Below are 25,950 nucleotides of genomic sequence, written 5' to 3'. Positions count from 1 at the left end.
CCAACTGTCCAGCTCACAATAGCTACACATGCAGATACATCAATTATGTTTTTTTAACTAATGCTCCTTTTAGTGTGTATACCTTCTCCTCTGTGCTCTGAGGTGGACCCTCTACTCTGGAGGAATCCTGTGGTTGTAGTTCCATCAGACTGTCTGAGGTAACAGTGAAGCACTCAAGCTCAGTATTACAATGTAGACCATAAAGAGTGGGGTTCTCAGATGGAAGATGTTCACCAATATACACAATATATGTTCGTAAACTAGTGAGTTTTAGAATTCAATGAATAATTGATCTAATGTTATTTGTGATTTTTACACACAGACCTGAAGCAGTTGCAATTAAGGATTAAAACACAAGTCTTGTTTTCATTGAGGGCTACATATTCCAGTTCAGGTTTGCACCCCAAGAGGGCGCCCTTTACCGTGACAACCACCAAAAAAAAACTTTGCAGATTATCTTCTTTATGCTGCACAATCAAATGTAACATATCCAAACTCCGAGTCCCTATTTAAATCAATAATTGTTTTTTTAATTATTATTTGTAATTGCATTTAATAGAATTAAACTTACCTTCAAGTGGAATGCATGAAATTTAGCAGAGAGGTCTGACACAGTCTTCTATCCCAGTCATCAGTCACGTGTCCACAATACATGATCTCTGATAAAACTGCAAATATAACAACAATGTTATTACCAGTCATTAAATAGTTTGGAGTTTCTTGAATTATAGAGACAAAATGAAAAGGCTATTAAAATTATTTTCACTATTTTCATCTATGTTTTCTGTAAATTTTGTCCCATTTCTCTACTATGTTCCACTCCTTTGAAACTTCAAGCAGCAACTATATGATCTCTGATCAACTGAGCATTTTAATAATGATTACAGTAGGGAAATGTAACAGAATTATGTTTCTTTGCACACACTGCTCTAATGTATGACAGAAGCGTCTTTTTTTCAGCAGGAGATTATGATCTGTGAGGGTGAAGGAGGAAGAAAAGAACCTGTGATTCATAACAAATTACAAAAGCTGGAGGTTCACAATCATTTGTACCTGTATTGTTTTGCAAATTGCTTCCTTCATCAGCTCTAATTGCAGTGATCACTTATATAGCGTTGTGAACTGTCACATTGGCTGCATGTAATTACATTTAGGATAACGCTTCATTGCCCTCCTAATGAATTCTCTGTATACGCACATACAGGTTACTGTTTGGTTAACATAATGAAGGACATTCGTTTTGGAGGGCAGAATACCTAGGAGACATAATTGGTTGTGACCAGAGGAACAGGGGTTCTAAGAGAAATGCATTAGGAGTTAGGGGTGCAGCACCCCAAGAATGGATTTTTTTGTCTTCATGAAATAAAACTAAATTATAGGTTTTGTGTTAATAGTTAAAAGCGAAGAAATGTGAAAAAAGGAGGGTTTGAACATTTTCCCTAATTTATGGAACAAAGTAATTCGAGACGCTGTTCAGAAAGTCCCTGTTTGACAAAAATGCCGCTGAAAACACTGCAATTAACACTGCCTATAAAAAGTAGTAGAAAAACAATCAAAAACTTATATTAATATCAATTCTATGAACAAATGAAAATGGAAAAAAAAAACGATAAAAAATAGGGTTATAAATACTTGGTGTTGGCTTCTAAGCATAGTTGTACAAGACATTTGCAGAGATGGGGAGGTCTCCAGTGCAGAAGGGGGTAGTTATGGTTCCAGTCTCGACTTCTGTACCACAAGCATGAAAGAAGCAGAGCGAGAAGAACATCGAGTTGAAGTCCTGTTCTCTGGAACACATATACAAGAAATATAAAGTAAAAAATACAGACAAGCCTTTTTTAATAATATGCACCTTTAGAAATTGTTTTCTACATTAAACCCACTTGACTGAAGTTGATTGGAGTTGCATGCAGACTAGCATTCATGCCTGTGGGAGGCTCATTGGTAATTTTGATGGCATTTTCTAATATGCCTCTGGGGATTACATGCTGCTCGTGGCTCGGAGGTGGTTCCACACTAATGAAAACCCTGTGGTGTGGGTGACTGTCCATCGCTGCTGCCTCGAGACGCATATCTAGTGAGGGCAGCCAGCGGGCCACCAGGTGCACATTCTAATAAAATAAAAATCATAAGTTTAAAAAAATAGACAAATATTATTTTCCAACTGTATGTTCTAAGAAAATCAACCTAGCTGTAGGCTTCTCCCTTAAAAGGAGCCATTTAGGGAGCTGATTTAGGCAATTATGGTTTTTATTGAACCAAATTGAGTTTATTTCCATGGCTCAGGGGATGAGACAATATCATTAGGTGCATTACAGGCTGGCTGAAAAAGCTGCCCAAAGCCACTATAATTGCCTAGTCACCAAATTGTATTATTCAGTACATGGAGAAGGACCCAGTGTCCTAGTTTTGAAGCATTCTTTGAAAGGTTTCAGCTATGAACTCCTGACTCTGTCCCAGGGAGACATAGTGTAAAGTGCCCTGGTAAATGGGAAATCCTAGTTTCAATCTTTCAAAGATAATGACTTTTTATTATTTATCCCTCTCATGTCATTACAATGTATGAATACAGGAGCATGTGTGGCATCTAGTTTGTCTACATCCTTGAGTGGATCCACACCTGGTGAAAGGATGAAGAAGGGCCACTGTTCTCATACAACTTGTAAAACTCCAACCTGGCAGCATCCATATATTTCCCAATGATCTCCTCTACAAAGTTTGTATCAGGAAAAATTGTTCAAAAGCTGAGTCACATCCTGTTTAACACAAACACAATTTTTAGTGCGTTTTGGTAATTTTTAGATCTGAGTGCGTAGGTCATTCTATCAGGGTGAAGTGCTCTAAGAATAATGAGCTTTAGGAGGGAACTTTTATTATTCCAGTCTTGGGGAAGTCTCTCCTTTTCAGTAACATGGGATTCAACACACTACCTCCAGGGCTTTGGTGAACTCGCTATGTCTCTGTATAGTCCACTGAGGTTCTCCATTATAGACATTATAGATAATTTTGTCAAAGAAAGTCTAATTCCTGAGCATTAATCAGGCCCTCCTTGAGAAGAATCGGTGGAGAAAGACCACTTTTTAATAATTTCCACAACTACTGAAGAGTGCAAGAAAACTCAAGCGTATTTAGTACACTCAAACAGAAATTGCCTCTTGAATGTTGAACAGCCACATGAAGGACAGCCCTCACTGCAGCACAAATTCTAAGATGAAAACAGTTGGCGCAATGACAGATAATTGCATTATGCCATCAGAACCAACCCCCTTGTCAGAACCAACTGTCTGAACTGCAGCCTTGGAGCAAGGTGTGAGAGGTAATCAATAGCAGCGTATGGTTCTGCTGACTGCTTTTAATTGAAGTTAATGTGGGGGCAGAAAAGTACTTTGATTGATGAGGATGACAGGAGGCCCCACCTTTGAGGCGGCCCTGAGTCCCTCACCTGGAAGGCTATATGTGACAAGAAGGTTAACTTGTCTCTCTCAAACAGTCCCCGGCTGGTGTGCAAGAATACAGAATAGGTGATGGCCTCCATGAGAGGGTGCACTCTGGTCCTCACATCCTCATGCCATTCTGCACGCTCCATTGCTTTGGTAAAAACTAAATTAAAGGTCTGCAACACAGTCAAAGGGAGGATTAGTGTTATCATAAGCAACACATATATACTGCCAGATATTTAGGACTGGAAAAAAAAAAATTAAATGGCAGTGAATTAAAAAAGGAACAGAAAATTGGATTCAGTACTGCTTGAAATTCAGTAAAAACTGACGTGGCCCCCCTGAAAGCACTTTAGGGTAAGGGTTTCACCTTGAGAGGAAACTGGTACATGGGGTTAATCTTGCTGAGGTCATTGACGATGAAGAAGAGGAGTGATGCGCTCTCAGCTGTTGGGCGGTATAGTTCTCGAGCCTCGTTGATCTTTGTCTCGTTCTCTCTGGCCTCCACCACCTGTGTGTTGCAATTGCACAAAATGAGCTATTAGGCTCTCAGTCATGCTCCAAAACCCCCTCATTACACATATTACTAACTACACATCATTTGCAGCTAATGTAATAAAATGAGGTGCTTGCTGTTGTGTGACATTCAAAAACATATGAGTCACACAAACTCATGCACTCGACTACAGTTGGACAACTGACTTGTGTCAGTGTAGTACCCTCACCTTGCACTGAATGTAAGGAGCTGTGGTTCTGGTGTTTTCAAGTTGCTCCACCAAAGAAATAAAACCAAGAAAATCATTGCGGGCTGCAGAGAGGTGGCCTAACAAGTCATGCTCCAACCTCTTTAGTTCAATCCTAAAGTAGTTCTGTTGTGTTGTCAGCTCCAACCTGGGCACATGAATAAAGGTGTTCAGAATGATTATTTGTTTTTTTCTCTGTAATATTATGGACTATAGATTAAATAAAAACCATTCCAATTACTACATCCTTCATTAAATACTTTATGGTTCAAACTTCAAGGCCTCCAGGTCAGGCCTTTCCTCGGATACTACCTGTCCCAGGAGCTGTTCTTCCAGTCCTACGGGAGTCACTGTGAAGTTGATGAGCGTGGTCTGGGTCTGGAGCTCAGGAGGGAAATAGGCATCGGCCAACTTGATGCGGATAATAAGTTAAGAATTAATGTTGTATTCATACACCTTGTCCCCAATCTGAACATACCTGAATAACCAGAATAACGTACTTTAGGGAAAATCATGGAGGTCCTACATTTATTAAACAACAAAAAGTACAATAACCCCTTTTGTTTTAGAGCAGTTGCAGGATATGAAGTGTACTTTCGAATGTGGTAAAAAACTCTAAAAACTACTGTAGACAATAATTGAACAGTTGAGATATTTATCTATCAGATAGAGGTTTTTGAAAAACGTTTCTCTATCAGATGTTCTTCTGCATGAAAAATAATCATAGCATGTATGATCAAAACAGGAAAAGTCTGGAGTACACTGATATATCTGTTGCCTTTACTGGTGCAAACAATCTGGGCTAACGTTTTATTTTGAAACTTGTTTCATTTGAGTTGTTTGACTGATGAAGACTTGAGTTGCTCCAGACTTTTGTATTTATAAAAATGTTTGTTGTCCTTGATCTGAGAGCCTGCTGTTTATGGGTTTTAAGCATAACATTTATTTATACTTGACCTAACAAGAAAAGGAAGTCAGATGCTATGGATGTAATCTAAACAGCTTGGGAACTTGACAGGAACACATAATTTAATAAAAAGAAATTTAGTTGAACCTGTTTTAGTTGATCTTCTCTTAAAAAGACAAGTGACAAATGGCTGCTGACTACATGATTACATGAAACAATTTTGAAACCATTTTTAAGATAACATCTAGAACATCTGAGATAATGATGATCATGATCCTACAGAAAACTTTCACGGTGGAAGAGCAAATGCACCTTATTTTGAAACCTGTCGTTTGTTTTTGTGCATCCAGTGAGTGCATTGATTTTCCATTTTTCATGTATGGAAAAATCAACAGAAGAACAAACTTCACTATGGCTCCACATTTCACTTATACTTTGAACAAATAATCTTGAATAAATATGAAAGATTATCACCACAACAGCCAATATTTATCTATTCCTGCATTTCAATTAAATTAGCACTGGCTTGACGAACCTGGTGGCATTTCATTTTTCTCTAATTACCCCTTGGCTGTCAGGCCAGCTCCCAGTTTTACAGCACAGGTTCCTCATGGCCTGGGTCTGGTTCAACTCTATATCTTCACAAGCCAGAATTAATGTACTATTGATAGAACCATTACTCCACCAAATTAAAGTCCTTGCTGATGGATTGGCTTGTAGTCTTCCGTCAGCCATGAAAGGAATAATTAGTATTCATTACTTCACACTCTACAACATTCCAATTATTAATGAACTTCAGCTGTGGAGCCCTACCAGATCCATCAAGGTTGCTGCAGCATGTTATATTAATCATCGACAGAATCAAGTGTGTGGGTCATCTACAAGGGATAAACTTATAATCAGATTTACTATGATGAATTGTTACGTGTGGACAGACAGGACCCCAGAAGAATTCAGTGAACATGTTACAACATATTCATAAAAGATTTTTTGGGGAACTTCAAAACAGAAAGTATTTTCTATTTAAGTGTGTGGAAAATTTGCTAGATTTTGCATGTTGAAGATAATTGGTAACTGAACAAAGGTAATTACAGAGCAGCTATTTTAGTTCCACTGTTATATCTGTGAAGGGGATTACAGTGGGCAGCAGTGTAAGACTCTTTATCATTCTGTTTTCTAATAAACAAATGCAAAAAATGCCAACAAATCAGCAAATATGGTATTATTAAAGCTGAACTGAGTTTGCCAAATTGATGGAGGACCACAGAATTTAATGTGTTACATGGCAACCGATGGGAGATCGAAGTCCTTATGCATATCCACGACTGTCTTCAATTCAGCTTTTACAGTGAGCCTCAGGTGTTCTTTAGGTATTTATCACACCTAAAGAATATGAACACACAAATATAAATCTATCGCTAGCCTTGATGGGCCAATCAATGTGTGTATATCAAGGACTCAGAACATGCACCGCAAATTCATTTATAGTGGGCAAAAGTGGGCAATAATAATACATTCAGTCAAGTCTTTTCTGGTATTTTAGTGCTCAGAGAGATTCAACCCTCTGGCAAATCTGCTACCATTGTCTCCCACCAGAAATGTATTGTGAAGAGTTGTGGGCATATCAACTTGTTTATTAACACAGATATAAGGTGATTTTAAATGTTTAAAATGTCTACAACACAGCATTTGTTATTGGTGAGCTGGTTTGATGTTGCATGTACCGTATGAATTAGTACAAAATGTCAATGTAATACTGCAGTTTCAGTACCAACCTTCTTCTTTTAATAGTGCTTCTACTCAGCAGTGGCTTAAGGACTCGAACTACCTTTTCTAGCAGATTTTCTATCAAAATAGTTTTTCCGCAGGCAAGGGCCTGTTCAATAACAGCTAAATAACCGTTAAATGCAGCAGAAGCAGCAGAACAGAAAAAAACAGAAACAACTACATTTGTCCAGTTAGCAGTCCCTGACATATTACAACAGGAAACTGTGATTTCAAACAGACAATAGTTAGCTCCTTCTTACCCTTTCTGTCCCAGCTGCACCACCCTCAGCTCTGACCTCAGTCGGTTTCGAATGCACTTGATGCCCTGCTGCTGTGGGTCAATGATGAGTGGCCAATGCTCACTGGTGGTCAGGATGGCAGCATTCTCAATGGACATCCTATCATTTGGCAAGTCCTGGCTATGCCAGGCAGCCACACTGGCATCATCTGTAATCATGAGGATTGGATCCAAGCCGTCTGTCAAGGGTACAAAAACCTGGAACAGAAATGAAGAAACAATGTCACTCTAACTGAAGCACTCGTAGTAATATACAGTAACAAGCCTTAGTTCACAGAATTTATATTATATTCCAAACAAAATACTGTAAAGTCTGTTGCAAAACAACGTTACCTTCTGAGACTGAAGGAGGTGAGGGGGACACGGGGTTTTCTGCTGTTTTTTTATACTGAACAACTGCTTGGTGGTGGCACTTCTTCTCTAATTAGATAATCTGCAAGATAAAAAGACCAAGCCTCAATATACTTTTTAACATTATGCAGAAACACACAAAAAAACGACATTGAACATGGATGCTCCAGAAAACAGTTTAAACTAAATGGCTAAGGTACATACTAGGCAACTTGCACTTCATTTATTTTGTACACTAAAAAAGTAAGCAGCAAAGCTAGCAACTACAATTCCCTCAAACAGCTTAGGAAGTTTGGCTGTAGATTCACTCAGCATCAATTTAGAATTCATTTAAACCTTCAATACTATTACTGTGACAGCTCTACAACAATAAATCATGTGTGGCATTTTCTTACAAGGGGCTGTGGATCTACAATATGTCACATAATAAATTCTCAGACAGTTAAAAATCACTATAATTTTACTCTAATGTATTATGGATTGCCTGTAATATCACTCAGTCTGGGGTGAGACATTGTTAATTTCCAACAGCTGTTGAGGCTTTGAGGTAAGTTAATGATTAAATATAGACGGGCTGATTTATTAGTCTGAACACTATTGCTTCCAGGTCAATGCCATAAAGACAAAACATTTATCTTGATATGCTTAAAAGCCAAGCTGTTCCATGGAAACCACATTTATTTTCTGAAATAAGAAAGTCGAACGGCCACCGATACGGCCATTTTTTATTTCATATTAGCACCCAAAATGATCATAGATACTGTAGTCCGAAAAAGGAACACAGAATCTTAAAGGATTTAATTTAATATTTAAAATACAAACATACAACATTAGACATTTATATATTCCATAGATTTTGGTCCAAAACATGTACACACATAATTATGTAGTGTATACAATAAATACACACACTTTACATATGCATACATCCCATCTACTGCACTGACCAAGAACAGTGTTAGTGTTCCCGCCATCTCTCTTCCTTTCTCCAGTTGGAAAGTGTTCAGCCAGTGAGTTGCCCAGTTCAGTCATGCGTTTGCTGTGGTCCAGCCCTCTCTACCTGTCTCACAAGTGCACAATATGCTGCTGGGCCAGGCTGTAAAATCTCTCGTTGCGTGATCTACTCACACAGCTATCCCGCCAGGACATAACAACTTCTAGTGAAGATTACTGATGCAATTCGACTACCAGCACCTCTCCATGCATGTCTCCCACAAATTGACAGTTTACTTTATGCCAAATCAGCCTCAATGACACCACCAAACTCCTCTACATCTCCTTGCTTACCTCTAAGCCTTTGATTAGTTGGTTGGCCAGCTCTGTGGCCTAATTTGTATGTGCCATCTCATCCAGACAACTGATTATCTCAGCTGTAGCCCTTTCAAACTGAGCTGTTAGGCTTTGGAGACTCGCATCAAAATCCTGGAGGGACAAATAATAGCAACGAATGGAAATCTGACACAAATAAGACGTTTTCTATTTAGACTAAGTGAATTACATCCAGGTACAAATGTTTGTATTTTAAAATAGCAAAGAGCAGATTTTTTTTCATCAACATAATATTTAATTCACATTTAGTCAGTACAATTGTTTTTTCATCGAAGTTAAAAAATGTTGAAAGAATATTTGTAAAATCTCAATCAGCATTGTTATTATGCATCCCCTTCAATGCCATTTCAATATAAGGGGATACAAACTTACCCCAAAACCTAACATAATAAAAATACCATTACAGCAGTTAGTACAAATGTTCCTTTATCATCAAAAATATGATAACTGATCCAGGAGTGTATATAAAAAGTTATAGTATAACCCCAATTCAAAAAAAGTTGGGAAGATGTGAAAACATCAATAAAAACAGATTCCAATAATTTGTAATCTCATCAACCCATATTTTATTCACAAAAGAACCTAATAGAACCTAAATCAGAAAACATTATAACGCATACATAAATGTGTAATATATGCAAAAACTAACTGCACTGTTTAAATTAATGTACCCTCAAATGTTTGCCTTACACCCTAAAATACTTCCCAACTGTATATAATGACCTTTACCTGAGCAGCAGTGGTCGCTGTCAAGCTGGTTCATCCTGTGCTGGAGCTTAGTCCAGCTTTTGTCCACAAGATTTCTGTACAGGGTCATTTGGTGGAGAAAGCTCTTGGGGGTGGTATAATTGTACCTCTTCTCATTGCGCAGGTATTTTTCACTTGCCTGGTTGACACTGGTGTGAACGTAGGCCGTGAGACTGATGGATTTTTGGACAGCGGGCTGTAAAAAATAAGCAGACAAGGGGGTGGGGGGTTGGGGGGAGTACAGAACAGGGCGAGCTGGATTGAGTAGAGTTTAAGATCCCCAACCTGATGGGGGCTGAAATATTATCTTCATAAATTTTGAATTCATCTACAAGTTTTGCCACCTTACTTGGCTGGCCCTGACTTACTCAATCTGAAATTTAGGTGCAGCTAGCAGGAATGATTAGGCTTTGAAACCTCTGTGAAAATAATGCGTTTGGACCACTGACATTCTGCTTGTAAAACATGCACACTGTTTACAATATATATGATATCTTCCAACTTTCTAAAGACTGTCTTCAGTGGCTGTTGTGCTACATACCTAGAAAATATTAATCATGTGTTGCTCAGTGACACACAGCCTTCATTAATAATACAGTTAGCGATCAATTAAAGCAAAAACAAATGAGCAGAGAATACAGGGATCAAACCTAACCATAACTCACAAAAGCCATTGTTACTGATCGTGAAGCCAGTAGGGAAAAAAAATCATTATTAATTAAGATCTGACATAATGCTTTTTGACAAAGCATGTTATGTTCACTTGAGAAGTTTTCATTGATTGGCTTTGTGTAGCAGCTATTAGTGGCTTGTGCATTTCTAACTTTAAATAAATGATCATTTAATTTCTTGGATTCCTGCCTCTTTAAGAAGATAAACAATTATTAATGGCTTTAGTTATAACACCTTAATTGTTATTTTGTTCCTATTTTTTGTTTTCGCATTTTTACATTTTTGTTATTAATGCACAATAACTTAACTAGGCTAATCTACAAAGGTGTATTTTATTTTTAAGTCCTCCTCTGAGTACTTTTCTATTTCTCCAAATTATGTACTTAAATACTGGTCTACATAAGCTACAAATACTACTCAACTCCACCTCATTTATATGTTAATGTTAGTGCTGAAGTTGCCCCACCTACTAGCGTCACGATTTCTTAAGTATGAGAGCTACAATGACAAAATATTTTTCTACTGCCCATAAACTTCTACACACAGACAGATGTACACACACAAAAAATAATAGCCTGGCGCATGTTCACATATGTGATGACACTTTCTGGTTGTGACAGCTGTGGCTCCTTAGAGGGTCGTTATGTGCCTAATCACTCTTCTCTTATTAACATAAATGATCCTTAGTTGCAATCGTTCCACTGCTATGATGGAAAACAATGATATGCCTGTACTCACAGTGAGTCTCTAGGCATGTGTTCAGCAATTTGTCAGTACCTCAGCTGAAAACTAATGATGAGGGATCTATGGAAAAGTTAATCCAGCTGCACTGTAGTAATTAGAAAGTGTTCATTAACATCCAACTCAGTCTGTAATATGGGGGTACGTGGCAAACCCAGGGCAGATACTGTATATAACAGCTAATACTGCCATTTGCAGTAATATTTGCGTAGTAGGCTGCAATTACATAATCATGTCATCTAAAATCAGAATTTTCAGATTAGAGACATGTAAGTAAAAGTAGTGTACTTGGGCTGACCTCAGTGCCTTTTAATCTCTTGGATAAACCTGTAGCTGACTGACTGCAGAGCATCTGAGGTCCAAGGATGGATCCAGTCAATGAAGGTGCATTGAATGAGGACTGGGAAATCACGGGACCTTCCATAAAGGGCATTGCCCACAGGAAACAAACACAGTACCACGTAAAAAAACTTACATTGTGTGCATCAGCACATATTTCAGCACAAAAATGATATACAGCCTAGGACACATAGGAAAGTCAACACAGCCCATATATATTGCAGATGTATCCAAAAGGACGACCCATATTTGGCAGCATTCTTTTCAGCAACTTGGCATGTGGACAAGCAATCACAATCCCAGTTGGCTGGAGCAGACGGTGAAGCTACCAGTGGCCCTGGCTCAAAGATTAGCTGGATGGCAAACGTGTGTCCTGAGACAAGAATTTCCTTCCTTTTGACCCCCTACTTTGGCTCCTTTAATTCACCTTGTTAAACATATTTAGTAATTTTATCCAGCAACTGTGTGTTTGTGGCTTAAACATACTAGAATAAATTTCAAAGGTTCTACATTTCTTGCTGTCAATGTGAGCAGTGGTGGCACATTCTAGTGCTATTAAAAATGTCATCTTTAGTCAGTCCTTCCAGGAATTTGTGATGTTAGGGTGTGACATGTTAATTCATCGGAATCCCCAAGTGAATATTATCAAAACATGTATTAAAATTTCTTAGAAAATCTGCTGCGTAATCAGGCATTTTAGGCATTCAGAAATATATATGGATAATCAAAGATAGTAGAAGGAATTCAAAAGACTAGACAATCAGACTTGATCAGTTAAGAATCTCCAGCAGTTCTTCCTGGTGCCCAGCAGTCCAATGGTTCTCACAGTTCAGGTCTGTTCTCTTAGGCCTACATACACTAGCTAAAACACAGTATAAGGAGTCTAACCTGATGCCATTAAGTCCATAGTTATGACAAAAAACAGATCATCAGTTTTCTGTGCATCAGTCAGAAGTAAAGCCACATGCTGGTTCTTCAATCCAGTCTTTAACAACAGGGCAGCAAGATCCATCTAAAAAAAAAAAAAAACACAAATGCTATGAATGGACATTTACTGGACATTTACTGTAGAATTTACTGCAGTCCAACAGAGAACTGCTAGTTTTCTAAAAATAAAATGTGGATTAGCCCTGATAACACCTTGATTTTTAGATGCTAGTAAATCTCTCACCTAATGACAGCTGGGACGGACTCCAGCCCCCCATGACCCTGATAAGGATAAAGGGTTAAGATAATGGATGGTTGAATGGATTAATAGAATTAATAAAATATATATACCTTCAAGTCCTGGAGGCTAAAACCCTTACACCAAGGGATTTGGAAGACCTCCACACAAGACATGTATGCAGCCAGACGCATCAGGCTTTACTTGCCACTGCCTCCAACTCCAACCAGTAGGCCATGACACCATGGAGACTCCAGGATACAGCTGGTAACAACACAATTTCTGTTGTGCCACATGTATCTATACAAATAACCAAATCTACACAGAATTCCTTAAAAATATTGTTTAGTCTTAGCAATAAGAAACCTGTGAACAAATATCTATAGCTTTTCTCCTTTTAACTTTTGGTTTTCCTTTTTGTATTCAATTGCTTCAGATGAATTATTAGTGTCATTGTTTTATGAAAGGAAATATTAAATCATTAAAATAATAAAGTTAAGAATTATCATTATAATCATTATAAAAATATGACAGCTGGTTGCTGTATACTTACACGTGTTCCATGGTATCTTCAAACAGCACCATTGAGCTCGTTGTAGCTTCCAAGGGTATGTATGGATGTACCTGAGCACAGACCAGTTTGTGACAGGAGCATAGGAGGCTCAATCGCCCATCTGGACAAAGTGGCAATAGAGGAGTGGCTGCATTATCACCTTTTTGTCCTCCAGTCCCTGAACGGGGACAAGGATAATAAATCATTTAAATCTTTTGGTCAGTGTTGTTATCTGAAGGTGAAGAACCACAAACTGTTTAGACTGTTTCTCAGAATCTGTATTCACGTCAAAGCATAGTCTCATGCATAGTCTCCCTCTGGAGTGGGAGACTGTGCAGGTCCTTGACTTCTTCGTCTGTCTGAGTACACTCTGCTGGACTCAGAACCTGTGACTGACCAGTGCTATCTTTTACACCCTCTGGGCTAGCAAAGAGAATGCCCAGAAAAACACAGATCATCAAAAGAATATTTACCTTTTCATTTAAAGGTCCAGTAGTAAGACTTGGTTATTATCAGCATTAACTGAAAAATGGAAGACAAGACTGGTACAATAAATTTAGAATGAAATTTGATGGCTGTTGGGGGAAAGCTGTGAACCATCTTGTCCTGAAGAGTTACGGCAGCCAGGACCACAGCTGCTGCACTGCTCTCAACTACTGCACTAAAGTGCTGCTCCTTCAGGTGACCACTCAGTATCTGATTGTAGATTTTCACCTAAGCCTCAGATGAAGGAAAGTTCACTGCAAACACTGAGAAGTGTATCTGTAGAAAGCACAACCAAGCCAAATATCTGTGTTAAATTAAACATTAAACATTAAATTTTCATGGATGACAATTTATGGATGAATTCCATCTAATCCCAAACACTGAGAGCTTTAGTCAGACTTGATCAGTAAAGAATCTCTAGCAGTTCCTTCTGGTGTCTAGCAGTCTGAGGGCACCTGACTCAATACCACATAACCCAGTGAATTTTGGAAGTGAAACATATTCCATGCAGTGGAGTTGTGTGTCTACCTGATGTGGTTTTAATACTTTTTGGAAATCTGTGTAGATCTAAGGCACAGACGAACAAGCTAACTCAGGCTGGAGACTGACAGCTAACCAAATGTAAGTAGAGAAGATTCACTCTTGTGATTGTGGATAACACAAATATTTTTAAATTAAATATATTAATTTAAGAAACTGTTTTATCCAAAGCTACTTACAATTAGGTGTCACACACCAGCGGAGTCTGGCCAAAGACTTTTGAAAATGTATCCAATAGAAATCAGGAGTTGAACCACAGATCGTTTAGTGTGGAGACAACTGCTCTACCAAGTGAGCCAAACTCTCTATCCTAAAGTTCTCTACTCATTTCTCTTAAAGTGTAGTACGTTTGTTTGTATTCTAATTGAATACAGATCCTATTTAAAACATTAAATAATTTAAGAGGGACTGAGGCACAACTGAGACAAACATTGTACAAACATACACCATTTGCTTATGTCAGTTTCTAGATTGCTAAACCTGAAGTGCCAGCTTTGGATGTGATCTGAGGCTTTCTCTGGCATTCTAAGGGCCATTCGATGTCATGCCCTAGAACCCCCGATTGCTTCCGATAGAGCGTAGATGTTATCTGAGGTTTTCTTCTTCCATTGGTAGTTATGTCCCATAGCCTCAGATCTTGATGAGTCTTACAAAACCCCACAATATCACGGGCCTCCAGATGTGGATCAAGGCTTTCCGAAGCCCCTGAAATTCTGAAAGCAATGGAAGCCAGGCCCTAGGCTAAAAAGTACCTTAGCAATACTGCAACTATAAAAACCTAAGGCAAGTCTGTGGACCTCAGGTCCTGCCTGTCTGTGTGCATAGCCTATGTCATTCTGAGGCCCCAGGGCAATCTCAGAACCTCATTCAGGTAATCTGCACTCTAATATTTCAGGTCTATGTTTTCTTCCGTTTAGTTATTTACAGAGACAAACATGTCATATTTGTTTGGTTAAGCCATGCATCAATGCAACTTAAATCGACACCTTCCAACCAATACGAATCTAGAATTTCCCATTGCCATGAAACATCATAAGATTTATCTATTCAACAAACTAAGAAGAAGTTTGAAGATCAGTGGGATTGTAAGTGCTGATAATGCTTCTCCCCCATTCTAATACTCTGCTCTGCAAACACATGACTAAGAATGCTGAGCTTCTTTCACACATGTATGGAATCCTAAAATTCTGGAAACTTTATCCAAAGGCAGTGTATGTCAGAGTTGGTGTATGTGAGAACGCAAATGTCTGAGCGAGATGCTCCCGAGATTATCCTACTAGTGCAAAGTCTGGATTATGCGAGGAGCATGTTGCTCTGTCATGAATTGTAGGATTTAAAGCGAGTAAAGGTATGTTGACAGTTACTGCATCTTTTTTTTCAGATGCACAGCTTGGATTTGCTGTAAACAACATGCTGATTACAGAAGTTTTCTATTATGTTTTACCTTCTGTATGAACCCACTGAAATCAAGCGGAGTTCATTTGTGAGATACGCTCAGGAAGCTTTCTGCATGTGAAGTATAAATTTAGCAGTAAAATAACAATGTGTACTATTTCACACATACTGTACGTTAATCTATGCAGGTGATGAGATTTGTATTAAGAAAAACCCATTATGCTAGTGTGTGTCATACTCACTATACTGGTGGCTATAGTAGCAGATATGGTCACGCAAGTTTAGTGGCAAACATACCAGTATTCTTGGGTTGATAAAAAACCTCCCAGCAGTCGTATTCATACAGGCAACCTACTGGATATGATGTATTTCCTTTAGGGTCAGTTTCTGTCTATCATACCTACAGACAACAAAAAATGATTGGTTTAACAAACAAAAACACACTATAACTTCATAAAATGTGTTATGTTGTCACACAACACACAAACAAAGAGTTTACCAGTACTACTGATACTGGTAAATGTCTTCGATATTCTCACCAGTGCCCATAATCCAGATGCTGGTGCTGTGTGCGGCTGCACTGTTCCGACTGTCAACAACTGGCAACTGATTATTATCAACTGATTTATATCATAGTAGCTTCTGCCTCTCCTTTTCTCTAATTGTTGCTCAAGGATCCCCTCAAGCGAAAGAAAAATAATTTCTCACAAATTAGAAACAAAAAAGAATACTGACCTCATCAAAGTTACCTAACCCATAAAAAGATATAATAATCTTACCCTATTTAAACTGACTTTAGAAACGTAGGGATGTTATACAATTGAGGTAATAACTGCAATAATTGCTGTGAGTGCTCTGTCTCCCCCTCCACATTTTTGAATTAAAATACTACCAGTAGATGGTGCTACAGTTTACTTGATATGGTTCTCCATATTACAGAACAATCAAAAAACCCACTTACCCTGCAGCATGAAGGAGGTAGTAGTGTAGTAGTTGAAAGATAGTTTTATATTCATGTAAATCTCTGGGAGTGAGTCTAACTTGTTCCTGACAAGTGAAGTCTTTCCCACTCCAGCATTCCCCACAAGCATCACCGGCTGTCTACTCTGCAGCAACAAGTCCATGAAGTACCAGAGTCGCACAGTCTCTGCTGTGTGTACCAGAACAGCCTGCAATCATAGAAACAGCAGGAAGACATAGAACAGAAACATACATGGTTATTATGGCTTTCTTTGAGTGTGATTTATTGACAGACATGTGTTCAGTGAATTGTATGTGATTTATAATTTCTTGTATTTCCCCAGTGCACCACAACTATTCTGTCATAATAGCGTCATTTGCTCAGAACAAAACCACACTAATTATGGCTCAGCAAGAGCCTTTAGAGCATTCACAGCTGTACGCAGGAGCATAAAGAAAGACAATAGAGCGTGGGTGATAGCTCAAGCCTTGGTGCTCATGCCTTCACCCCCACACAGTCTGGTATGGGGTGTACTAGATGGTAATCAGACACAGTGGCAAGCCTATCATCCATTCTTGCACCCATGCCATAACCTCATGATGTGACTTTACCCTCTCTTATTATGTTCACTGAGGCATACATACATTTTTAATATGACTGTATTGTTCATTTTTAGTTATTTTTCTTTAAGAAGGTTGCTTCTTGTGATGTGTGTGATTATTTGTCAAACTGCTTTGAAAAGTTTGTGGAGTTACATGAAAGGCCCTACTCCTCTATATTAATAGTAGCTGTTATGTACTTGCATGTAATGGTGTACAAGCTTCCATTTCAAACACAGGCAGAGTATCACTCCAGGGCAGGAACCATCTGGTTTGAGGATCAAGGTAATAGTCAAACACTGTCCCCTGTGCTGGTAGCTTCACTGTCTTCATTTCTTTGGTCCACCACTAACTGAACTGTAGCTGGTAATCATAGAGCTGGAAAAATAATCGTATGATGAATTGTATCATGCAATAATTCATATCATTTCAATAAAAAAATCCCACTCATTTGCTTAAATGAGTGGTTAAACTTATATTAATGAGGTCACTTGGCACTCTTGATATGTCTCTCAACAAAAGGCATCTAACCCTATATTTATACTCAGAACAAAATAAAAGTTTTATAACTAAGTTGGGTGATAACTATGTGGAATATCAGAAACTATGCAATAACACTGCCAAACAAAATGAGTAAAAGAAATTAAAAGAAAAAGACAATAAAATGACATAAAGTGTGAATACCATACTCAAGTTCATCTGCTTAAATTAAACCAATGTGATACCAGAGCCACTAAAAGCCCAGATACAGGCAAAGCAGAAGCAGGTTTCACAGAGGTCACGTGCTGATTCATATGGAATGTTTTCTGATATAATAAGGCAGTCCAGCAAATGTCAGAGTGTCTAAATTAGAAGAGAAGATTTTAATTTTTTTTATGGCTTTTTGGTTGCATTGACATAAATTCCCAACACATGCATGTGTGTTGTGTACCAGCACCAAATAGATGTCTGGGATTGGAGTCTGGAATGTCTTTCTCATTTGCTCTAAACAACAAGGAATGTGAAACAAGGATCCAAATTAGATTCCCTTGTCATTTTAGTGCATTTCATTTACATAAATTTGCAGGACCAATACCATGATGTCATGTCTACAGAGAGTTTTGAACAACAAAATCACCGGTGCAACAATTACCATATACTATATGATACTGATGAAAACACAAAAGACGTGTGACTCACAGGTTCCAGCCCAGGTCTAGTTGGTTAACATAGAGGATTCCTGCTCTAGACGCAGTAGCAAGAGTATTCGTCCTCAAGTGAAGGAAGAGATGGAAGGGGTGAGCAACACGTGCTTATAACCTGCCAAAGTCAGGACCTGAAAAATATTAAAATTGATTCATCATGCTGGTGAAAGACCTCCAAGTATTTACACTCCAAGAAGTGATTGCTGAAAGAGGTGGAGCGAAAGATCTTTTCCTATCTATACCACTTGAGTTGCTATACATTGTACAATAGTGTATGACTGAACAGGAGGGAGGTACCTTGTTGTCATCCATCACTGTGTTGAGTGATTCAATCCACATTGGATCAATGTCTCCATCCAACACAATCCACTTAGGTCCTTGGTGGGACATGTTTGCCTGCTCTCGCATCACGGATGAAAGCAAACCTTACACAGAGATTTAGGTATGAGAAACTGAGTTGTAAAAGATATAAAAGATGTAAGTACAATTCACACATGGTATGATTTAGAGCACTCTACTGTGTTCTACTTTTTACCATCTTTCCACTCTTGAGTTGCAGGATGAAAGAAGCCAAACTATTCATGTCATCTACCCCCTTGGGGTTAAGGTCCTTCCATAGAGGCTTCTTCTTCAAGTTTACATAAGTTTCATGGAAAACCCTCAATATCTGTTGGAAATGTACAAACCTGACATTCACATTCTGCCTTCCAAAATTAAGGTAATTACTTTAACAGTTTATCTACTTTCACAGTGTTAACGGCTTAAAAATCTCCTGGTCTTTTCCAGTACCTACATTTCCCACAAGAAGAACAGAATGACGCACTGCCATAACTTCCTCTAATTGCACCACCTGATGAAACAGGTGTAAAAGATGTTTACATTATTTTTCCTTCTCTTTTAAGCACTGAACTAGTACATATACCAGTATCATGTCAAACCTTGAGCATGTATGTCTCCTCAGGCTGAAGTTGGAGCTTCAATGTGTTTTTTTTGGATGACCTTTTCAAATTCACAGTCTCCCTCTCTCCCCTCCTCCACACCTGGGAAGGAGTCTGCCAGTAGTCCCAAAAAGCTAGTGAGATCCTCTGTAACAATTTTTGGCAAGTTGAAGTCTCTCAAAGTACGCATTAGCACCTGGGTAGTAAAGCATAACTTAAATAAATAAATATACATGAGAATACTCCTCCCTCTTGTGACTATAAGATTTCATACACAAGTTACCTGGTCGTCTGGTCTTGTCTTGTCTTGTGTCTTCTTCTCCTTGCCCTTGCAACAACTAGAACAGACTTGACAGCATGGTTCTTATAAATCCTATTATACCAAGTTTTAAGATTTATTAAATATTTTTGTGCATTTCTGTGCTCCTGGTGCATGCCTAAAAAGATTTATCACTGAAACTCTCAGTACTAAACACATTAGAACCCCTACACTTGACTGCTTTTCCCCTACCTGGTTATAAAGCAGTTTCTTGCAGAGTGTGTACAGAGTAGTAAACTTCCAGGCTAAAAGCTTAGCACCACAGAAACCCTCTGTCACCAGCGTTATCACACAATTACACAGCACAGGGTCTACAGCAGGACATAGACATGTACACAATAAAGTTCATGTTGAATAAAGCCAGACTATAAAGAAAATCCCTCTCATTTCCACCTGAAAAGAGCCTTGAGGTTCTTAGGTAGCTCTGTCCTTCCTTCATAGGCAGGATTCATAGTAATAAAAATCCCTACAGAAGGCTTCAGAAGAATGTCCTTTTTGAGCAACAGGAACGTGAAAATTGGCAGCATTAACACATTTTCAAATGTAAGTTATTAAAACATTAATATTTAAAATATCTTACTGCTTACCTGCACAGCTACAACTGACAGAACATCTGCAGCGATAAGATTGAACTCAATCAAGTCATCCCCATGATCCAGTCTGGGCCAAACCCTTGTAGATATTTCCAACTGACTGAACATACACAAACAATACATTTAATACATGTTTACTGAAATTTCTATTTATGGCATGAACTGAGCAAAGGGAACAATTATAAAATATCCATTGAATTTCACACCTTGTAGTCCATCTGTTCAGAGTAGTTGAAGATGTATACCATGATGATCGTGGCTCTTCCAAGATCTTTAGTGGCCTCAGTCCTCCCTGTTCCAGCTGGCCCTGCTAGCGCTCCAATCATTGTGAGGGGAAGTGACTGAGTCAAGGTGATGTAGCACCTTAACTTAGTAAGAGCATACAGAGAGAAAGAGAAATGCAAATCTGTTGTTTAGCCAGGCTGGATATATCGTTTGAGTGGAAACATTACATGCATACACTGAAAACTGGTAAAAAGCAGTCTGCAATGTCAAAGCTGGGGAAGCCACTAGAAGTTCTGTGAGCTGGTGACCTGTAAACACAAGTGGCTGCTGTCAGACTGCATCAAAAAGATAATTAAAATGTGAGGGAAACGGGTACTGTCAGCATGATAATTTATCATAAAAGAAATTCTTTGTTCATATAAACAATTATTTTGTTTGATTTAAGTGTGATTTTAAGAATGTTTGTGTCTTGTTCCAATACAGTATGGGAACGGGATTGTTACAATGTGGATTTTTATTTTCAGTAAACTGCTATCAAAACGTAGACAAGAAAAACTGAAAAGCAAGCTGTGACATGTCCTTTTAGTTCAGCTGCACTAAAATGTGATATGTCTCAGTTCCGCTAACCTTTTAGGGAGTGAGGCAAGTAACCACATCTCTAGCCTCAACATCAATCACGCATATAGTTATGATCTTCTGTCTGTCTGGAGGAGTTAAAAAAAAATTAGGAGTTAGGAGGTGGTAAGACAAGAATGTCAGTTTGTATTAACACAAACTGAACTGGCCACAAAAATAGTTCAAATATCCTGTTTGTCTCGTTTAGATTTCAGAGCCCTAATTTTTAACAAGTCAGCATTTGAACATGGACCCATTGCGACAGAAACAGCATTGCACTAATCAAGGAGTGAACTTAAAATACATTAAAAAGTCAACTCAAAGGCCTGAGCTCTTGCTTTGACTAAAACATTACCGGATGCCTTGAATGCTCTGTATGACAGCAGATCCAATCAGTGCAGTACAGTAAGTTGAAGGGTAAGAGAGATTATACAAAGAGCAGTCAAGGCACCAGCACATTTAACAGTGATGATGTAACTGGCTAGAGTAACAATACAACTATGAGCCCACAACAAGACTCTACATACCCAGTTACTGCCTGATGTGATAATGGTGATATTGTGGATAACATGTAGATTACACACAAATACAGTTAGTACTATCATTAAAGTGAAGTTATGATTAAGCCTGTATAAAAAAAATAAAATAAAACAGACAGCAAGTTTTTCTGAAATTAAATTGTGTTGCAACAATAGAGTGTGAGACTGAATCCTAAAATCTGGAACTCAGTTACGCTTTTTGAACTTCCAGTTCCCTCATCCCAAAGTCTATGGGTTTTTTTTACATATGTTTTTGGTTAAATGTCTGAAAGAAGGTCTTTGGTTATCACAAAATTTATTTTATGGACTAAAAATTATCAGGGGACTCGCATGACTTCACTTGAGTCCGACTGAAGTTGCAATTTTGAAGACTTCAGACTTGCTAGACTAACAATGATAAGACTTGACTATGACTTGGTATTCATGACTTAAGACTTATCTTAGACTTGAGACAGGTGACTTGAAAGTATCTTTCTTTTATTATTGTTTTGTTTGGTTTTGTAGATATTGAGAAGTTTTTGAGACTTGATTTGGTGATTAGTAGAGTAGTACGTGCAAACCTGGCCACCTATAGGACGCACAGCAGACCAGCACAGAATTTTTTTTTTAGAATAAATGGTGGCTCCTATTTAGGAGAAAAATCAAGACATAGTAGAATTTTTTTCAAGAATTAAGCTGTCTAAACCTGGTCTAAAGTGGTATTTAATTTACAAATAAAATTCAGTTTTCATAAACTTTAAAGTAGACCTTAACGTATGTTGTAAAAAACTGTACTAGATCTTTATTTAGTCAGAAGTTATTCTTATTTCTAAATATTGGCTATGCCTTGTAACATATTGTAATTACAAACCTTAATATAAGTTTTCCCTGTCAATTAAGTGTCAATTAAATAACTTTTTAGATATAAATGTGTCAAGAAGAAAAGATTCCATGTAAATGCACTTCTGGGACAACTCCCTTTTTAGAGGATGTCCAACAGGTCTGCAAATGACATACAGTATAAACGTGGAAAGGCAGGAGCTTTTTCACACAACCCCAGTCAGTTCAAAGAGAATATGTGGGAACAGTAACCACAGAATAAGTGTAAACTGCATAAAGGACAGGACATGAAATAAATGTAGATTCTCTAAATTCTCCCCTCAGATGAGGTTTGTTGGTAGCCTCAATGCCATTTTTGGTTTGAGCACTGTTCAACATTAACTCCTGAATAAACCCAAATCCTTATTTGCTATACACAATCTAATTGTCATTATCGTCTAATCTGTCATTCAGTACAGAGCTTAAATTCTGCATCTATAGTTTGAAATCTGTGTGCAGCCATAGGCAGTGGTACACAGATGTCATCACAGCCTCTAAAGATTCTTTCCAATAGGTGCAGGTCCTCTGTACCTCCATCCAGACCATTTGCACCGAGTCAGCCACAGTGAGCTGTTTTGGTAATTCCACTATGTGAAACAGGAAGTGGTCTACACGCTTGCACTGAAAGATGCCCTGCAGCTGAACCTTAACCATAAGGACAGAGAAGTGAGCACAACGTAGTGAAAAAATTGGTCCAATGTACAGCTCAAATACACCATAATCTACCCAATACATGGTCAGAAGAAGTCATATCTTGATAACTGTAACATCAAAACATATATTGGTTTAATTCCAATGCATAATTAATCTAATCAACATGCAGTGCCATGAAAAACTGGGAGAGAAAACAGGCGGCTTCCACAAAGATAGAGGTAAGACTAATTGCAAGCTCTAACAACCCATAAACATCTGGTGCACACTTGCAAAGACCACCACGATGCAACAATGCCCTGGGTCCTACACCAGCCATAAATCTAAGGACTCAAAAGGGACCCCTCAACTCTCAGCTGTGCTGTTAGACAGTCAGATGGGGCAACCTCTTTCTGCACTCTGCACATCTCTATTCAGCTCTTAACTAGCAGTGCTTCTCACAGACAACTGAGCTTAAGAATTACTCATTAGCTTTACAGCCATATATACATTTTCTATGGTATAGGGTCACATTAATAGTCACTTTCTATAACCCAGAAATTTACCTGGTCATCTTCAAGAGTTTCAATTTTAAAGCTCTATTGATGCCCATGTTTGACTTATTTCTGTTACAAGCTTAAATGAAAAAAGTGGTGGACATCATAAAGGTAACAACATTGAAATAAAATAAAATAAAACTACACAGGCCATCCTTATGGTATCCTTACTGGTCATCATCCTTACTGGTATGACATAATTTCTGGAACCTTATTAATGGTAAGAATCACTTTCACCTTGGGGCTCCAGGAGAAGTTTATTCTCCTTAAATGCCCAACTGTGATTTAATGTTATCTTTTTATTAATTCATGTATTTTTTTATGGCTCCCAGATCAGCTTATTTTTATTAGTGGAATTAAAAATTGTATTAGAAGAAAAACTTTCTCTGTGGCCATCTCTTTATCTGCTTTATCCACCATGTTCCACACTTCACTAACAGTCAAAATGAAGTCCATCTATGTAAAAAGCTTTCATAAAAAACTTTCATAAGGAAAACTCATATTTGTTTCAACCAAGAAAAATGTTGCTCTATAGCATGACCTCTACCATGTTATTTCTGCACCTGTATTGTTCTAATTAGCTGCACACAATGGTGTTCTTCTATCACCAGATTCTGTAGCTGACTCACGGCCTGAAGTGATTTCACAAGGTTTTTTACATAAAGGTCTAACCCGCAATACACATCATCGAGCCTCTTTGTCAAGCTTGCGTATGTCCTATACAAACAGAAGGTAGGTGAATATAATTTGTTATTAGGGGCATCTGTTACAAACAGCATTGGTGCATGACAGCAAGACAGCAGGATAGATGCACTGGTGTGATGTAGCCCTGTTGGTGACCTCACCTTGGCAAACCTCCTCAATGCTGCATCCATCTGGTCCACGTTTATCTGCCTCCATTTGGTCATTGCCCAGTTTTCCATACTGCTCTGTACAGATAAAGACACGCAGAGGGGTCAATGGGCTGGGGTGCTTAATGGGGGCATTTAGAGACAACAGGGTATTTAAAAAAATCTATGACACTGTCCAAGAGGACAGGCTGATCAAGTTATTGAGTTATTGGGGTATTGTGGTAAGATGATGAAGCTTTCAGTTTTATTTTAATTTCCTCAAGAATACTGACACTTCAAGTATACTATATAAATATTTATACAACTATGGCCCATAGTTCCTTAAGTATAATGACTTCTCTTCTGCAAAGCTTGATGTCTTTGTAATCAGGAATAGTAACATTAATAGATTTGTGAATTGCTGAAGCTCTGCTATTTGTTCATCCATGTCTTGGATTGCTTTCTTAGACAAACAAACAACAAGTGACAGCTGTTATCCATAATTTCCAGTACAGTAACTTTCAGCTTTTCAAAAATGCTATAATCAAAAAAATGGCTTAAATCCTACATTCTGCAGACTAATATACGGGTAAAACTGAATTGTAATTGAAGGGGGCATGTTGCTCCAAATATTTGCTTTGTTTCACCTGAAAAATAACAAACACCACTTATGCCCTTGAAAAATGGGTTAAGAGTTTAACAGCTTACATTTTGCACATATAACCTTTCTGCATATTACAGGTTAAAGTTATTTGCCTTAAATGCCCTGCATTATCCTTGTGACAAAAATTGTAAGGCTAATTTTTAGCCTCATTCCTTTTCTCAATGTGGTCTAATGAAGAGAATTATTTTGATTTTGAATGGGTTATTTGGCTCTAAAATTTATTTAATTAACTTATACCATTATTATAATATATCATTAATAATAATAATAATAATAGCTTTATTTATAACGCACTTATGAAACAATGTATAAAGTACTGTACAGTAAAAAGGGAAAAATTAAAAATAAATAAACAAATAAAATCAGGGTAAATAAAAAATCAAAGACAAGCACAAAGTAAAAATACATAAAATGACATAGATGGAAAATACCATTTATACTAAAACAAGACTCTCACATCTCAGGAAAGACAATTTATGGAGCCATGATGGAAAATGCTCTATCCCCCTTGGTTTTTAACCAGGAATTTGGAACAGACAGCAATCCATTGTCTGATGTTTCATAAAGGCACATATGGAAATAAAAGATCAGGAATATAGGACGGAGCAAAACCAGATTTATAAGTAATCAATAAAAATCTTATTCTATCCTAAAACGAACAGTAAGCCAGTGTAGGGATGCAAGACAAGGAGTAATGTGGCTGAACTTCTTGATTCTAGTTTCCACTTTCTGAAACTTTGTAAATTTCTGAATTAAAGATTGCTTACTTTCTTTACCTCTATCTGAGAGTAGATCTGGTCTCCCACAGTATGGTCACTCCATATTGCTCCAGTAGGATTATTGTGTCTCGAAGAGGGTCAAACATCCTCTCTGTAACTTTTTGTCTATCTCTCACAGCCAGCAGGTGATTCATAACTTCCACCAAGCCATGCTAGTAAACTTCAGCCCATTAACAGTGACTCAGACAA

General features: G+C 38.0%; 1 protein-coding gene across 1 annotated transcript; it reads right to left on the bottom strand.

Moving 5' to 3' along the window:
• Nucleotides 1–1,638: 1,638 nt before the first annotated feature.
• Nucleotides 1,639–25,895, bottom strand: si:dkey-233k19.3 (dynein axonemal heavy chain 11). Its single transcript, XM_067510058.1, is given in 43 exon segments — nucleotides 1,639–1,809; nucleotides 1,883–2,111; nucleotides 2,384–2,418; nucleotides 2,421–2,510; nucleotides 2,588–2,638; nucleotides 2,641–2,720; nucleotides 2,805–2,899; nucleotides 3,264–3,289; nucleotides 3,376–3,613; nucleotides 3,808–3,948; nucleotides 4,163–4,328; nucleotides 4,455–4,658; nucleotides 6,863–6,987; nucleotides 7,117–7,380; nucleotides 16,206–16,219; nucleotides 16,432–16,639; nucleotides 18,106–18,118; nucleotides 18,210–18,297; nucleotides 18,300–18,345; nucleotides 18,512–18,639; nucleotides 18,750–18,797; nucleotides 18,800–18,880; nucleotides 18,986–19,064; nucleotides 19,153–19,206; nucleotides 19,208–19,348; nucleotides 19,436–19,465; nucleotides 19,468–19,515; nucleotides 19,664–19,769; nucleotides 19,771–19,782; nucleotides 19,865–20,106; nucleotides 20,108–20,164; nucleotides 20,271–20,432; nucleotides 22,833–22,946; nucleotides 23,498–23,531; nucleotides 23,533–23,567; nucleotides 23,870–23,944; nucleotides 24,052–24,175; nucleotides 24,177–24,205; nucleotides 24,334–24,424; nucleotides 24,637–24,724; nucleotides 24,727–24,808; nucleotides 24,906–24,965; nucleotides 25,878–25,895. Coding segments are annotated over 43 exon segments (4,215 nt in total). The 3' UTR covers nucleotides 1,639–1,645.
• Between the last annotated feature and the right edge of the window lie 55 nt (nucleotides 25,896–25,950).

The sequence above is a fragment of the Channa argus genome, chromosome 7, assembly GCF_033026475.1.
Source record: "Channa argus isolate prfri chromosome 7, Channa argus male v1.0, whole genome shotgun sequence".
Lineage (NCBI taxonomy): Eukaryota > Metazoa > Chordata > Actinopteri > Anabantiformes > Channidae > Channa > Channa argus.
The sequence above is the reverse complement of the archived record's forward strand: the minus strand, read 5'-3'. Positions and strand labels throughout refer to the sequence as shown.